Below are 13,831 nucleotides of genomic sequence, written 5' to 3' on the forward strand. Positions count from 1 at the left end.
TGGTGATGATCTTTAAGGTCCCTTCCAACCCCAACCGTTGTGGGATCCTGGGAACAGAGGGAGGAGAGTGTGTGGTGATGAATTGTGCTGTTCCCAGGCTCTGTCAGAGGAGAAGGTGGCCTATGAACGCAGCACCAGTCGCAACATCTACCTGAACGTGGCCGTGAACACCCTGAAGAAGCTCAGGAGCCTCGTGCCCAACTCCCCATCCAGCACCAACAGTAGGTACCACACTTGTGCTTTAATAGCTGGGGCCCTGCTTGGCTCAGAAACCACGGAGACAAAGGTGCAGCAAAGCCAGCCCCCGTTTCTCAGCGGCGTTGTGCTGAAAGGCAAACAGCTCCAGCTCAGCTTTTTATAGCCTGGCAAGCCCTAATGGGCCTTCAAGAGGCGAGTCCTGCAACGCTTTGTTGGCTCTCTGAACCTAAATGGAGATAATGCCACATGGATCCCTTGTTTTTTTTTTTAGCACGAGTTCTTTAAAATGAAAAGCCCTGCTAATGGAGTAACTTTCACATGATGCCTTCAAAGTGATAGACTCGTCCATCACCCCAGAAATCTGTTACACACATTAAGCTTCAAGAGAGAAACGAAGAGGGTTAAGACATTTCATTATTGGCTCTCGAGAGGGTACATTAAACAATCAATTTGTGCTGTTCTTGTGAATTTTTTCTTCCCCTGGTCTCTTCCCTTTTCTCCCCTCTGTCTTCATTACGTTCCTGGCCATTAGTCAGAGCGGCTGAACTTGGGAGGCTGGCCTTTGTGAGAGGGCTGCCAGCTAATGATTAGTAAAAAGCCCCTCTCTGCCATTATCTGATGTGCTGAGCATATCCCAGAGCTCTGAAGCTCCTTTCTGAAAGAGGTTGAAAGATGCAGAGTGGGAGGCTGGTCTGCAGGGCCCCAGCAACAAAGCTGCTCCCGCAGGTGGGTGATGCCACCACGCAGCACATGCTGGGGTCAAGTTGCTTCTGTGCTTGGTCCTGTCTTGCTTTTGGTCAGTGCAGGGTGAGCAGGTAGAGCTACGAGGTTCTGGAAAAACTGTAAAAGTGTCCTTGCTGCCCTTAAAATAAGTTCTGTGGCCTGACAGTGAGAACTGAAAACTCACCGTAGCGCTGGGATGAAAATGCTGGGCCAGCACCTTACACACAGAATCCACTTCTGGAGCAAAGCAAGAATCCAAGAGGATAAACACAGAGTTCCTCTTGCCCATGGGTAGTGCCCCAAACTAGGACACTGAAGTCACTTGCTGGTACCTGATCTCTGTCCTCTTTTGCTGCTTCTTTCTTTCTGCAGAGACGAGTAACAAGAAGGTGGTGTCCCACGAGGCTGTGCTGGGGGGGAAGCTCGCTGCCAAGACCAGCTTCACCCTGAACCGCTCAGGGAGCCTGAGAGCTGAGGATTTGACAGGTAAGACCCTGCTCCTGTGGGGCTGTAACGTGTAGGGTGGAGCTGGAGGTGTTACTGTGACTGGGGGAGCAGGATCAGGCTGGTGTGTTCACCTCCACACAGCTCACCCCAGTCCTGAGGGCTGTTTGGGGGCTGCTGTGTCAGAAGGATCTGAAGCTGTTGGAGTGTCCAAAGGAGGGACATGGAGCTAGGGAAGGGTCTGAGGAGCAGCTGAGGGCACTGGGCTGGTTCAGCTGGAGCAGAGGAGACTGAGGGGAGACTCCTCGGGGGCTGCAGCTCCTCCCGAGGGGAGGCGGAGGGGCAGGCGCTGAGCTCTGCTCTGGGACCAGGGACAGGAGCCAGGGAAGGGCTGGAGCTGTGCCAGGGGGGTTGGGATGGATCTCAGGGAAAGGTTCTTCCCCCAGAGGGTGCTGGGGCACTGCCCAGGCTCCCCAGGGCAGTGGGCACGGCCCCAAGGCTGCCAGAGCTCCAGGAGCGTTTGGACAACGCTCTGAGGGACAGGGTGGGATTGTTGGGGTGTCTGTGCAGGGCCAGGAGTTGGGCTGGGTGGTCCTTGTGGGTCCCTCCCAGCCCAGAACATTCTAGGGTTCTGTGATTTGAAGTGCTGGGGTTTATCTGAGGGCAGTGTGAGATTTTATTACCTGACTGCAGCCCAGAGTCCCTCGGTGGGGGGTGACACCACTGACCAGTGCCCCCCTCGCTTCCTCCTTCCGCTGCGAGGTCACTGCTGCTCCCAGCCCGGCTTTGATGGAGCATCAATAACCACTCAGAGCTGCCTCTGGTGTTTTGGGTGTTATTTTAGTTTAACTTTCTTGCCCTGCAGCAGTACTTTACACTGGGCCTGTCAGATTAAAAGGCAAACTTACAAATCTGCAGCTGCTCTGCAGGGCTCGATTCCGCTGCCGCCAATGTCACGGGAAGGTCGTATCGTAGCCAAAGGGTTGTGCCACGAGCACTGTTCACGTTGGCTCAAATCAGTTATGGGTGTTTTGGTTGCCAAGAGATGTAGGCAAATTGTTGAGGAGATCAGAGGAGAGACAGGGAGGCCACGGAGCAGAAGGAATTGACAGGGAGAAAGCTTAAAAGGGCCAGTATAGCTCAGCTAAGCAACATCAAAGGGCACCCAGCAGTATTGGAAGGGTTTATACAGCAGAGAGAGGAGATATTGAGCAGGGGAGAAAAAAGTTATAATTATTCTGTGAAATGAAACGAGCAGCCTGAAATCAGCAGCAGGAAGAAAGCTGCAGATAATGAAGTTTTTAGGGAGCTGTGGGTGGCCTTTGAGGAGTGTTCTGTGGGCTGTTACTGATTATCAGTGAAAGCATTAATGTGGCAGAAGTCTCACATTTAGTGGTAGGACAAGGGGGAATGGCTTCCCACTGCCAGAGGGCAGGGTTGGATGGGATATTGGGAAGGAATTCTTCCCTGTGTGGGTGGGGAGGCCCTGGCCCAGGTTTCCCAGAGCAGCTGTGGCTGCCCCATCCCTGGGAGTGTCCAAGGCCAGGTTGGAGGGGGCTTGGAGCAACCTGGGCTGGTGGAAGGTGTCCCTGCCTGTGGCAGGGGGTGGAACAGGATGATCTCTAAGGTCCCTTCCAACCCAAACCATTCTGTGGCTCTGTTGGTAACAAAAAGGCCTGAAAATGGGCCCTTTGGAAGAATTGTGTTTCAGCGGTGCTTTCCAAGCTTAATGCTGCTTGTTCAAAGTGGTTAAAAATCAGCTTGTGCACCAATGACCAGATTTTAAGAAATACCACCAGACACCTATTTCCCTGTCAATCCTGTGATGCCTTAAAACACACATTATACAGATATTAGCACAGCCTTCCAACACTTTAGAGTAGGACTTTTAGCTAATTAACCTTTTGCCCCAAATTCCAGAAATATTGTTTAGTGTTCTTCTCAAGGATTTCAGTGGGTAAAGATTCCAGCAGGAACATCCAGTCTGCAGAAGTTGTACCTAAAGAACACAGTCAGCGCATTCCTTGGTATAGCCTTGGTCTAAACTGTCAGAGAAGGCCCAGAATCCTTGAAAGAGAGCCAAGCAGGGCACAAGTTATTGATGGAGACGTGGGGGCTTGGGACCACCAGCCCAGTCCTGGGAGCTGTGCCTGTGGGAGGACCTGGGCACAGGCAATTTTCAGGCTGGGTGTATCCCCACGAGGCAACAGTTAGATATTACAGTTAGGTGATGCTATAAGTTTGTAAAACCTGTGTGTGTGGGTGTACATGTGCCATCTTTGTGCACCTAAGACTTCTTATTAAAGAGCTGCTTTTTTTACCTTTCAGTACTAACCCTGTCCGGAGAATTATTCCTTCGGTTTTAGGCAGCGCCGGCGGAAGCACGTTCAGGATTCAGCAGGAATACCTTGATAACACCAAAAGCAGTAAGAGAAACTTCAGAGGTGTGACTTGAGCACTGTCTGTGTGTGCAGGAGCTGCCTTGTACCGGCGCCTCAAGGACTACCTGATGAGTGAGGAGCAGCTCAAGGAGAACGGGTACCCGATGCCTCACCCGGACAAGGCCGGCCGTGCCGTCCTCTTCACTGCAGAGGAGAAGAAAGTGCTGGACTGTGAGTCCTGCTGGCTCTGCCATCCTCTGTGTTTGCTCCATCACCCAGCAGACACCTCTCCTGCTTGTGTAGAGCTCTCAGCACGGAGCCCTTTGCCCCTGCTGTGATGGGTCTCCTTGGCTGTGAGCCCGTGGGGGAGTGGAGTGTGGCTGCAGAACCCTGCTGTGTTCCTCGAGGATGAGTTTCTCCAGCTTGGGAATGTTATTTTTGACCCAAGGTTTCCACTTTGTGGCATGTGGGGTTTTTGATTTCTAATTCCCCAGGTAACAGGATCAGAGGAAACTGCCTCAAGTTGTGCCAGGGGAGATTTAGACTGGATACTAGGGAATATTTCTCTATGGAAAGGGTGATCAGGCACTGGCACAGGCTGCCCAGGGCAGTGGTGGAGTCGCCATCCCTGGAAGTGTTCAAACAGCATGTGGATGTGGCACTTGGGGACATTTTAGTGGTGACCATGCTGGGTTGATGGTGGACTCAAAGATCTTAAAGGTCTTTTCCAGCCTTAGCAATTCCATGATTCTGTGCTGCCAAAGAACAGGAACTGGGCAGGTTGTCCCCCTGGACCAGCTGCCTTTGTCCCCTCCTGCAGGGACACATTCTGCACTTGCTCACTCAAGTTTGGACTCCAAGGCAATAAATGCAAGGGAAGTGGTTGGAAAGCAGCTCCTGTTCCACACCTGAGGATGTTCAGCTCTTCCAGGGGAAGGATTGTTTTCTGTCTCTCTGTATATGAGCTGCTGCTATGTGGGGATGTGGACCAGCACTGGGCCAGGCTGGTTTGGCAGTGGGTCCTGCCCTGCTGGGCTGGATTGCAGCGTTTTCTGCTGCAACTGGAAAAAATGATCATAAAATCACAGCATGGTTTGGGTTGGAAGGAACCTTAAAGCCCATCCAGTGCCACCCCCTGCCATGGGCAGGGACACCTTCCACCAGCCCAGGTTGCTCCAAGCCCCGTCCAACCTGGCCTTGATCCCACAGGTTTCCTCAGGATGGGCTGGGCTCCTTCTCTGTCTGAATTTTCTGAACTCCTGGCAGAGTTTCTGCTCCCCAGACACTGATTAAAGCAGCTTGTGCTGCAGCAGGGATAAAACCCAGAGTGAGGATCTCTTTGGAGGTGCCTTTCCACGCTCCTCTGAGCATCTCTTTGGAGAGACCTCTCTGGAGTGTGTTAAGTGCTCATCCATGTTAACACCTTGTGTCTACATTTGTCCCGTGGTTGCTGAAGCAACCTGGACTAAAGCCCTCCTGCATTAACACTCTCAAGTGCTGTATTTGTTAGAGCCCTTTTCTCCAGGTAACCAGCCAGCTCTTTTCTGTGATCCTGAGCTCATGTTCCTGGAGTTTCCTGCAGATGTTGCAGGATGTTTGAATTCCTCCTTGTTTAACTCGAGCCGTTGCAGGTCTGTTCGTGCTGTGACCGTGGTCAGTGGGCACCAGTGGGCTGGGAATGTGATAACAGCTGAAACACTCACAACTGGGACTTGAGGAATTGTTGGAGATCAAAAGGATGAGAGTCAGTTACTTTACAGTGGCTTTTTGCATCCCCCTTCTCCAAATTTTGGGCGGCACAAGCACAGCTGGCAGGAGAGAACAGCCCCTGACTTGTGGGCCAGGCCCTGCTGGGAGTGTTCCCATCTTTGGGTGCTGGTAATCCTTGCAGGAAAGCTGTGCCCTGGAAGGACTGAAATGTCATTTGGAAGTGACAAGGCACAGATCCCCTGGAAACCAGGCTTCATTAGCCCTGATGTCCAAAGAATGACTTATTTATCCTGTTTCTTAAAATAACTGTGTTAGAGTCCAACGTAATTTGCTGTGGACGGGGAAACAGTGCAGCAAATGCTGATGGAGCTGTGGTGCAGCTGATGCTGTGCACCAAACCCACCAGAGAGTCCTGTGATTTACCTCTGGGAAGCATTTAGTGGGGCAGGTGCTGCAGGAGTGCATTTTCAGAGGGATTGCTGTGTCTCTGTGGGAGTTGGGAACAACATTTGGAATCCTTTCTAACAGGAGACGTTTCGCTGCTGTTTGAGTGAGTCTGAGTGAGTCTGACCTGGCTGTGCTTTGGCTGAGCAGGTGAGGGGTTTCTGGTGAGCTGACTGTTGTTTCTCTCCTCTCCCCAAGCCTCCTGCAGGATTTGCTGTCGCTGTGGCACCGAGTACATGGTCTCAGCCTCGGGGAACTGCATCCGCAAGGAGGAGTGTGTCCATCACTGGGGGAGGCTGCGCAAGCAGAGAGGTCTGTCCCTGCCAGGGGGGCTGTGCCCCGGCTCCAAACACACAGCATTCCTCATTTTGGGGCTTGGCACTTCCTGCTCCTGTCACTGGTGGCCCTGCTGCTGCTGCAATGGCCCTGCAGTGGGACAGTCCCCCAAAACGTGACACTGGGGGTGGAGCAGAGGTGGTTCGTCTGTGTTTAAAAGAAGTAGAAGAAAAATCAAACCTTCCTGTGCCATTTGAAAAAAAATCAGCCCTTTAGGAGGCTGGCTGGGAGCACTAGAGGTCTGTCCCTCCCAGGAGAGTTTGCTGGCCTTGGTTGAATTCATTTGCAGTGAGACACTAACCTAGTTTGAGCTCTGCTCTGGTTTTCCATCACATTATCCAGGTGGCTTCTGGAGTTTGTCTGGCTGAGCACGAGAGGCTTGAACTCCTCAGATTGCTGCCTGTGAATCCAGAGTTATTTCCCCCCTGTGTCTGACACCTCACTGTTGCTGTGCTCTTCCAGAGTATCTCTCAGTGAGAGCTGCAGTTCAGGCCTCTTAAAACGAGACTTTTTGACTCTGACTCTCTTGCTCTTGCAGTGCCAGGTGGATGGGAAACTCATTACAGCTGCTGCTCGGGAGCTGTGGGCTCACCAGGCTGCCAGGTTGCTAAAGTAAGTCATTGAGCAGCACCTTTTTTATTCTCAGTGACATTTGTGCTCTGCTGACAGTGGCAATGGCTGGGAAACTCTTGTTTAAGCCTTTGGAAGAGCAGTGGCTTCCCTTAAGGGAGGAAAACAAGCGCCACTTAAATATTTTTTGCTATGCAAAGGTAGGAAAATCCAGTGTTTGGCACTCAGCTGTGTGGAGTGAGGTGGTTCCATTGATCCTCAGCTGCCCAAAAAGCTCATCTGCTTGGGGGGTGCACAGAAGCTCCTGTTCTTCAGGGAATCACAGAAATGAGAAATAAGAGATTTCCTTTTGAGGAGCGGTCTCAGAGCCTTGACAACAGCGTGCCAAAACCTTTTTCCCATCTTTTCCTTTCCCAGATTCCCATGCTAAGGTAATTTTCTGCTCTAGGTTACGTCTTTTCTAAGCTTTGCTTGCTGCCTTCCCTTTGTTGCAGTCAGGGGAGGAACCTTCCCAAGGAGCCTGTTGTAACTCATAAATATCACTTCTCCTGAGGAGGGAGCCCAGCACTAGAAAACAGAATGAAAATCCTGCTCAGGAGTGGAGTTTTGTCCTTGGATAAAGCTGAGCATTGTTTTGGATACCTTTGCACAGGCTCTTTTTGCTTTCCTTAGGCAGCAGGAGAGTTGGTTCCCAGCCTGGCACCACCAGTCCTCTCAAAGCATGGGCTAAAGGGAGCAAGTCTGTCTTTTGCCTCTCCCTCAGCTCTCTGGGGATGCTCCTTGTCACTTGTTTTAGTGGCATTTTTATATTTGGAGCTGCCACGCAGGGGAGAACCAAAAGCCAGAGGTGGGAAAGTCAAGGCTTGTTAAAATAGGAAGAGTTTTCTGTCTGGGCACCATAAAAGCCTGCCCTGCACAGCTGGAAGTGTGGATGGGCTCAGCCTGCTACTTCTCTTCTTGTTTAATGTAGAATTAGGTTCTTTTTTTAGTCAGTGTTCAAAAAATCCCCCCAACCAGCAGGGATGAAAGTCAGGAGGATTTGGTGGGGCTATAAAAACACAGCTCCTCTGGGCAACCCGTGCCAGGGCCTCCCCACCCTCCCAGGGCAGAATTCCTTCCCAGTATCCCATCTCCCCCTGCCCTCTGGCAGTGGGAAGCCGTTCCCCCTTGCCCTGTCGCTCCATGCCAGTATAAAAAGTCTCTCTCCCTCCTTTTTCTAAACCCCCAGGTTTCCCATATCCTTTGGTAGGTTTAAGGCTGGATGCACAACCTGTCAGGGTCAGTGCACGGAGAGACGTTGGGATGTTGGGATCCTCCAGCTTGGAAGGAGGGCACTGAAACCGGAAAATATTTGTAATGAGATGCTGTTCTCAGTACCTGGACCTGGGAAAGCACGTGTGTGTCTTCCCAGAGGCTGTGGCTGTGCCTGGCCGGGTCTCCTGCAGTTAGGCAGGGAGGCAGGAGGTGGCAGGATGGAGCTGTGCTGCTCCCGGGGAGCCCGGAGTGGCCCTTCTTTGTGACACCCGAGGCTGCTGCTTCCTCTGGTCTGAAAAACAGGAGCAACTTCTCTGCCCTCCTCCCAACCAGGAGGAACTGGGACGTTGCAGAACAACAACTACAGCGTAGAAAAACACCTAATTGGTTTTTTGCTTTCCATCCCTGCCCAGTGTTGTTGTATTGCAAAGGAAGGGGAGGGCTCAGGGTACCAGGGAGAGAAGTGTTTGCTGTCTCCTGGCTGGTGAGCTGCTCTGCCCATTCCCTCAGCAGAACAGTGGGATCCATGCCATGGATGCAGAATGGCCAAGTGTGACCTCTTGCTCCTGGGAAGCAGCGAACCACGAGGCCTTTGAGCAGTGCTGGCTTTGGATCCAGGCAGAGTTGGCCTCAGAGTTGGCCCAGCCACCTCCTTAACTCCAAATGGTGCAGTTCCTGTCTCTGGCTGCACCTGCAGCAGTGACCTGGGCAGGAAAATATGCAAATCCTGCTCTGGTTACCCCTGTGCCTACACACTGCAGCTTCACAGGGGCCTCAGTTCCTCACCTCTCCAGCCTTTGGTCCTGAGACAAACCAGCACAGCTTGATTCCTGGTGGGGTGAGGTCTGTGGGAAGCTCTGCCCTGTGCTGGCACTGCTGAGGCACCACCTTGAACCCTGGGAGCAGTTCTGGGCCCCTGAGGACAAGAGGGACATGGAGGGGCTGGAGTGTGTCCAGGGAAGGGAACAGAGCTGGGGAAGGGTCTGGAGCAGCAGGAGCAGCTGAGGGAGCTGGGGGGGCTCAGCCTGGAGAAAAGGAGGCTCAGGGGGGACCTTCTGACTCTGCAACCCCCTGACAGGAGGGGGGAGCTGGGGGGAGTCGGGTTCTGCTCCCAGGGAACAAGGGACAGGATGAGAGGGAACAGCTCCAAGCTGTGCCACGGGAGGTTTAGATTGGATATTAGGGAAAATTCCTTCATGGAAGAGGTGGTCAGGCACTGAAAAGGCCGCCCAGGGCAGTGGTGGAGTCACCATCCCTGAAAGTGTTCAACAAACATGTGGATGTGGCACTTGGGGCCATGGGTTAGTGGTGACCACAGTGGTGGGGCTGGGTTGACTTGATAATCTTTGGGGTCTTGGATCTTCTGGGATTTCATGATCCTAAGCACAGTGCTGTGCCCAGGCTGCTGTGACAGTGCACAAATACACTGAGATTCAGGGACAGACAAAACTGAAACACAACCAAAAGCCACTGGGGGATGAGGGAGGGAGGGCATCACCTCTGGGTGTGGTGCTGCACGTTAATCTGCCTTCAAACCATGTCAGTGGGCAAAAGGGCACCCCCAGCCTCTGCCCTCAGTTCCTGCCTCCCCTTCAAACTCCATCCAGTTCAGAATTCCTGCTACAGGAAGGGCTTCCAGGATCCCCAGGGGTGGGATCAGTGGCTGTGGAGCAGTGTGGGAGTACCTGTTGCAACAGCAGCTCAGTCTTGCATTGGCTTAAGCCGATTGTGAAATCACTCCCTGAGTTTTCCTGCTGGATCTTGTTGACCTTTAGAGCTTTAGCTGGGAATAACAGGAGTGGTTGGAAATACCCTCTGTTGCCTCAAGTGCTGTGGGCTGTAACTCCTGTTTGTGTGAACTGGCTGGGTTTGGAACACAGTGGCTTTGATTTTATGCACACTTTGACGTTTTCTGGTGCTCATTAACACCAGTTTCTCATGGCATCTGCCCCTGATGCTCCTGCTCACACAGGGATTCCTGGGATCAGAATCCTGCCCCTGGGCATGTCGTGGCCACAGGAACCAGGAGCTGGAGTTAGATCACTGTAAGACCTCAGTGTGTCCCTTCCTGACTAATTCTACTCCAGATTGAAAGCTCCTTGTCCCCAGATGATGTCCTGCTCCTCCTTGCACTGTCAGGATGATGCCACCAGCCCTGATCTGGAGCTGGGGTTGCACATGGCCGTGTTTGCTGTTGTGGTGAACTTTGCAGATCCACTGTAGGCAAAACTTACTCCCTGTTAACCTTTAGAAATGATTGCAAAATCATTTTTTTTCTCAAGTGGATCCAAGTGGGGGATCATCGAAGTGGACTTTTTGGGTTCTTGTTTTTATCATCAACAAATCCTTTTTTTTTTCCTTTAAGCAACACGTCCATGATGGGAGGAAGGAGAGCCTGGATGGCTTTGTGAAGACTTTTGAGAAGCTGCCTACAACTGATGGGTACCCTGGGATCTACGCCTTAGACTGTGAAATGGTGGGTCCATAAAGCTTTCTGGGGAAGGCCAAGCTCTGTTTCCTGACCTTCTTCTCTCCGTTCTCCTGTGGACTCTAAAGCAGATTGGTCCTGTTCATGCAGATTAGGGATTGCTGTGTTTGATCTGGGGACCCGTGACTGGCTGGCCCACCCTGAGCAGCGTTTGCTGCCTGGCCTCTCTGCACTCTCTGCTGCATTTTGGGAGCTGCAGCACTTGGGGGAAGAGCTCAATTTGGCCTAAACCGTGTCAGGGGGCTAAAGGGCAGTCACAGCCTCTGCCTCGACCTCAGTTCCTTGTTCCTGCTTCCCCTTGACCTTCAGCCCGTTCAGAACTCCTGCTGCAGGGAGGGCTTTCAGGATGCCCAGGGGTGTTCCCAGGCTGGGGTTGGTGTGTGCTGCCCTTCACTCCTGCCCTGTTCCTTGCAGTGCTACACGAAGCAAGGGCTGGAGCTGACAAGAGTAACTGTGATCAACTCGGACCTGAAGGTGGTGTACGACACCTTCGTCAAACCAGACTCCAAGGTGGTGGATTATAACACCAGGTAAGGACTGGAACACCAGGGAAGGAGTAGAACACCAGGCAGGGCTGGTTCTTCCTTGGGACAGAGCTCTGTGCTCTGCCAGAACTTGGAGGGGTGGCTGGGTGCACTTGTTGAAACCACTGACCACCACTTCCTAACAGCTGAGGTGCTGTGGGGCCTTGAGGTGTCTCCTCTCTCCCAGCTCCCTCCTCTTTGCTCTGCAGATTCTCAGGTGTGACAGAGGAGGACCTGGAGAACACGAGCATCACCCTGCGGGATGTCCAGGCCGTGCTGCTCAACATGTTCAGTGCAGACACCATCTTGATAGGGCACAGCTTGGAGAGCGACTTATTTGCACTAAAGGTAACTCGTGTCCTGCCTTCCCCTCTCCCCCCGGGGCTTTCCCCCCCTGGGGCGTGTTCAGTGCCTCCTTGCAGTTTAGGAGGTGTTCATTTCCAAGGGTAGATCTGATCTCTGAGCTGGTGGGATCCTGTCTGTGGTGGCAGAGCAGGGGAGTGGGTCGTGTGTCACTCGTGGTGTCACCCCAGCTTTTAGTGCTGGTGCTGCCCAGGGTGACAGACCTGTCTGGAGGTGACAGGGGTGGATGGGCTCAGAGCAGCCTGGTCTGGTGGAAGGTGTCCCTGTCCATGGATTGAGATGAGCTTTAAGGTCCCTTCCAACTCAAACCATTCCATGTATTCCATGACTGATCTGAAATCATTTGCCTTTCACCTCTGCCACGTTTGTTCTCTGCTCTCTGCCTGCTTTGCTGGGATTTGTGGGGTTACTTTGAGCACTTTGGGTCACTATTTTGACCCCTTTTCTGTCTTGTTTCCTGCCTGGCCCTCATCAGTCTGGCCTGCATGTCCCTCAGCCATCTCTGCTGTCCTGCCAGGAAGGTCTGTCCCCTCCCCTTGCCCCCTGCACATGGATCCCAGGGGCTTGTCCAGGGCCACTAAGAAAGCGCGTGGGAGGCAGGAGCTGAGTCTTTGCTCTGTGCTCACAGGCCAGAACTTCCTCCAGCCATCCTTCATCTCACAGCCCCCCTGCTGCAGCAGCTGTGGCTGCCAGCTCACGGCTCTGGGTTGGAAGCAGGAGGTTTTAAATGCCTGTAAAACGCTTTACCTCTCCGTGGCACCCTTTATCCCAGCCCGGGAGAGACTTCATCATCATCACAAAAACATCATTCACAGTTTTATCAGCTCGAGATGACTGCCTTGGCCTCTTAGAGGCACGATTTCCTCTCAGCACTGCCAAGGGAAGGAGCCCAGAGCCATCCAGCAGGGCCTGACAGGCAGTGGGATGTCAGGTTTTAATGGCTGTGGCAGTAAAGTCGACATCTCGCTAATGGCCGTGGCCAGCTCCAAATGGTGATAGCACTTCAAGTTTTATTTAAAGCTTTATTATCCCCTTTCCTCAGCCTTCCTGATCTACATAAGTAATTACCATTGTGCCTGGGATGGTGCCAGAGCTGAGTGCAGCCCAGGACAGATTATCCATACTGTTGGCAGTTCTACACTCACAGAGCGTGGCAGGTTGTTTCTGTTCAAGTGCGGCTGTTCTCGGGCATTTTTTTTGGAGCTGGGCTGTGGAGCTGTTAGTGATGGAGCTGCAGGTTGTCCTGCAACATTAGCTGGTGCCTCAGAAGAGTTGAGGCAGGCAGGGAGATGGGATTATCAGGGTCCTGTAGGAGTCATCCCGTGTCGAGACTTGCAGAGCTGTCTCTTGGTCAGAGGCAGGTTTATATCTTTTAGACCCTGCATTTTATTCCTGTGCTCAAGATGTGGGATTGCCTTCATCCACCTCCCTTTAGCTCTCACTGAACACAGTTCTTGGCAGCAAAAGGTTGCTCTTGTCTTAGCCTGAGAGTGAGAAATTCGTGTTAAAAAAGCCAGCCTACCCTGTGATTGTGGACTGGGGCAGGTGGTGCCTCCTGGCCCTCCCCAGGCCCTTGGTGCAGGGCAGGGAGCACATTGGCCTCAGTTCCTCCAGCAGGATGTCACTTCACAGCTGCAGCATCAGATTAGAGGGCTGGAGCCTCTCTGCCATGGAGCCAGGCTGGGAGAGCTGGGGGGGTTCACCTGGAGGAGAGAAGGCTCCAGAAAGACCTTTGAACCCCTTCCAGGGCCTAAAGGGGCTCCAGGAGAGCTGGAGGGGGACTTGGGACAAGGGATGGAGGGACAGGACAGGGGGGAATGGCTTCCCAGTGCCAGAGGGCAGGGATAGATGGGATATTGGGAAGGAATTGTTGGCTGTGAGGGTGGGAAGGCCCTGTCCCAGGTTTCCCAGAGCAGCTGTGGCTGCCCCATCCCTGGAAGTGTCCAAGGCCAGGTTGGACGGGGCTTGGAGCCACCTGGGCTAGTGGAAGGTGTCCCTGCCCATGGCAGAGGGTTGGAAGTCCCTTCCTACTCAAACCATTCTCTGATGTGATTCAGTGATAGGATCTCCCTGTCCCACCTCATCCTGGCTGAGGTGGTGCTGGTTAAAAGCTTCCTGGTGACTCACTGCTGAGGGACGGGAGGATTTCGGGTTGTTTGCACCCTGAAGGTCAGGCCTGCTCTGTAGCAGCAGGTGATGTGCACTGGGTCAGGTGCAGTTCTGTCTTGCTCATCTTCCCCACTTCTGTCCACATCTTAGAATCATCCCAGGATGGTTTGGGTTGGAAGGGACCTTAAAGATCATCTGGTTCCAAGCCCCTGCCATGGGCAGGAATGGCACTCTCTGGATCAGGCTGTCCCTCTCTGGATCAGGCTGTCCCTCTCTGGATCAGGCTG

General features: G+C 52.9%; 1 protein-coding gene across 3 annotated transcripts in view; it reads left to right on the top strand.

Moving 5' to 3' along the window:
• Nucleotides 1–13,831, top strand: part of REXO1 (RNA exonuclease 1 homolog) — a 45,243-nt gene that overhangs the window by 27,332 nt on the left and 4,080 nt on the right. For all 3 annotated transcript variants that reach the window (XM_027703059.1, XM_027703057.1, XM_027703058.1), the window contains exons 7-14: nt 98–221; nt 1,294–1,407; nt 3,840–3,977; nt 6,099–6,212; nt 6,775–6,848; nt 10,426–10,536; nt 10,963–11,078; nt 11,282–11,420. In XM_027703059.1, coding sequence (XP_027558860.1) covers nt 98–221; nt 1,294–1,407; nt 3,840–3,977; nt 6,099–6,212; nt 6,775–6,848; nt 10,426–10,536; nt 10,963–11,078; nt 11,282–11,420 — 930 coding nt within the window. The remainder of the gene's footprint in view (nt 1–97; nt 222–1,293; nt 1,408–3,839; nt 3,978–6,098; nt 6,213–6,774; nt 6,849–10,425; nt 10,537–10,962; nt 11,079–11,281; nt 11,421–13,831) is intronic.

This window comes from Neopelma chrysocephalum, unplaced genomic scaffold (assembly GCF_003984885.1).
Source record: "Neopelma chrysocephalum unplaced genomic scaffold, ASM398488v2 Primary Assembly neopelma1_201, whole genome shotgun sequence".
Taxonomy (NCBI): domain Eukaryota; kingdom Metazoa; phylum Chordata; class Aves; order Passeriformes; family Pipridae; genus Neopelma; species Neopelma chrysocephalum.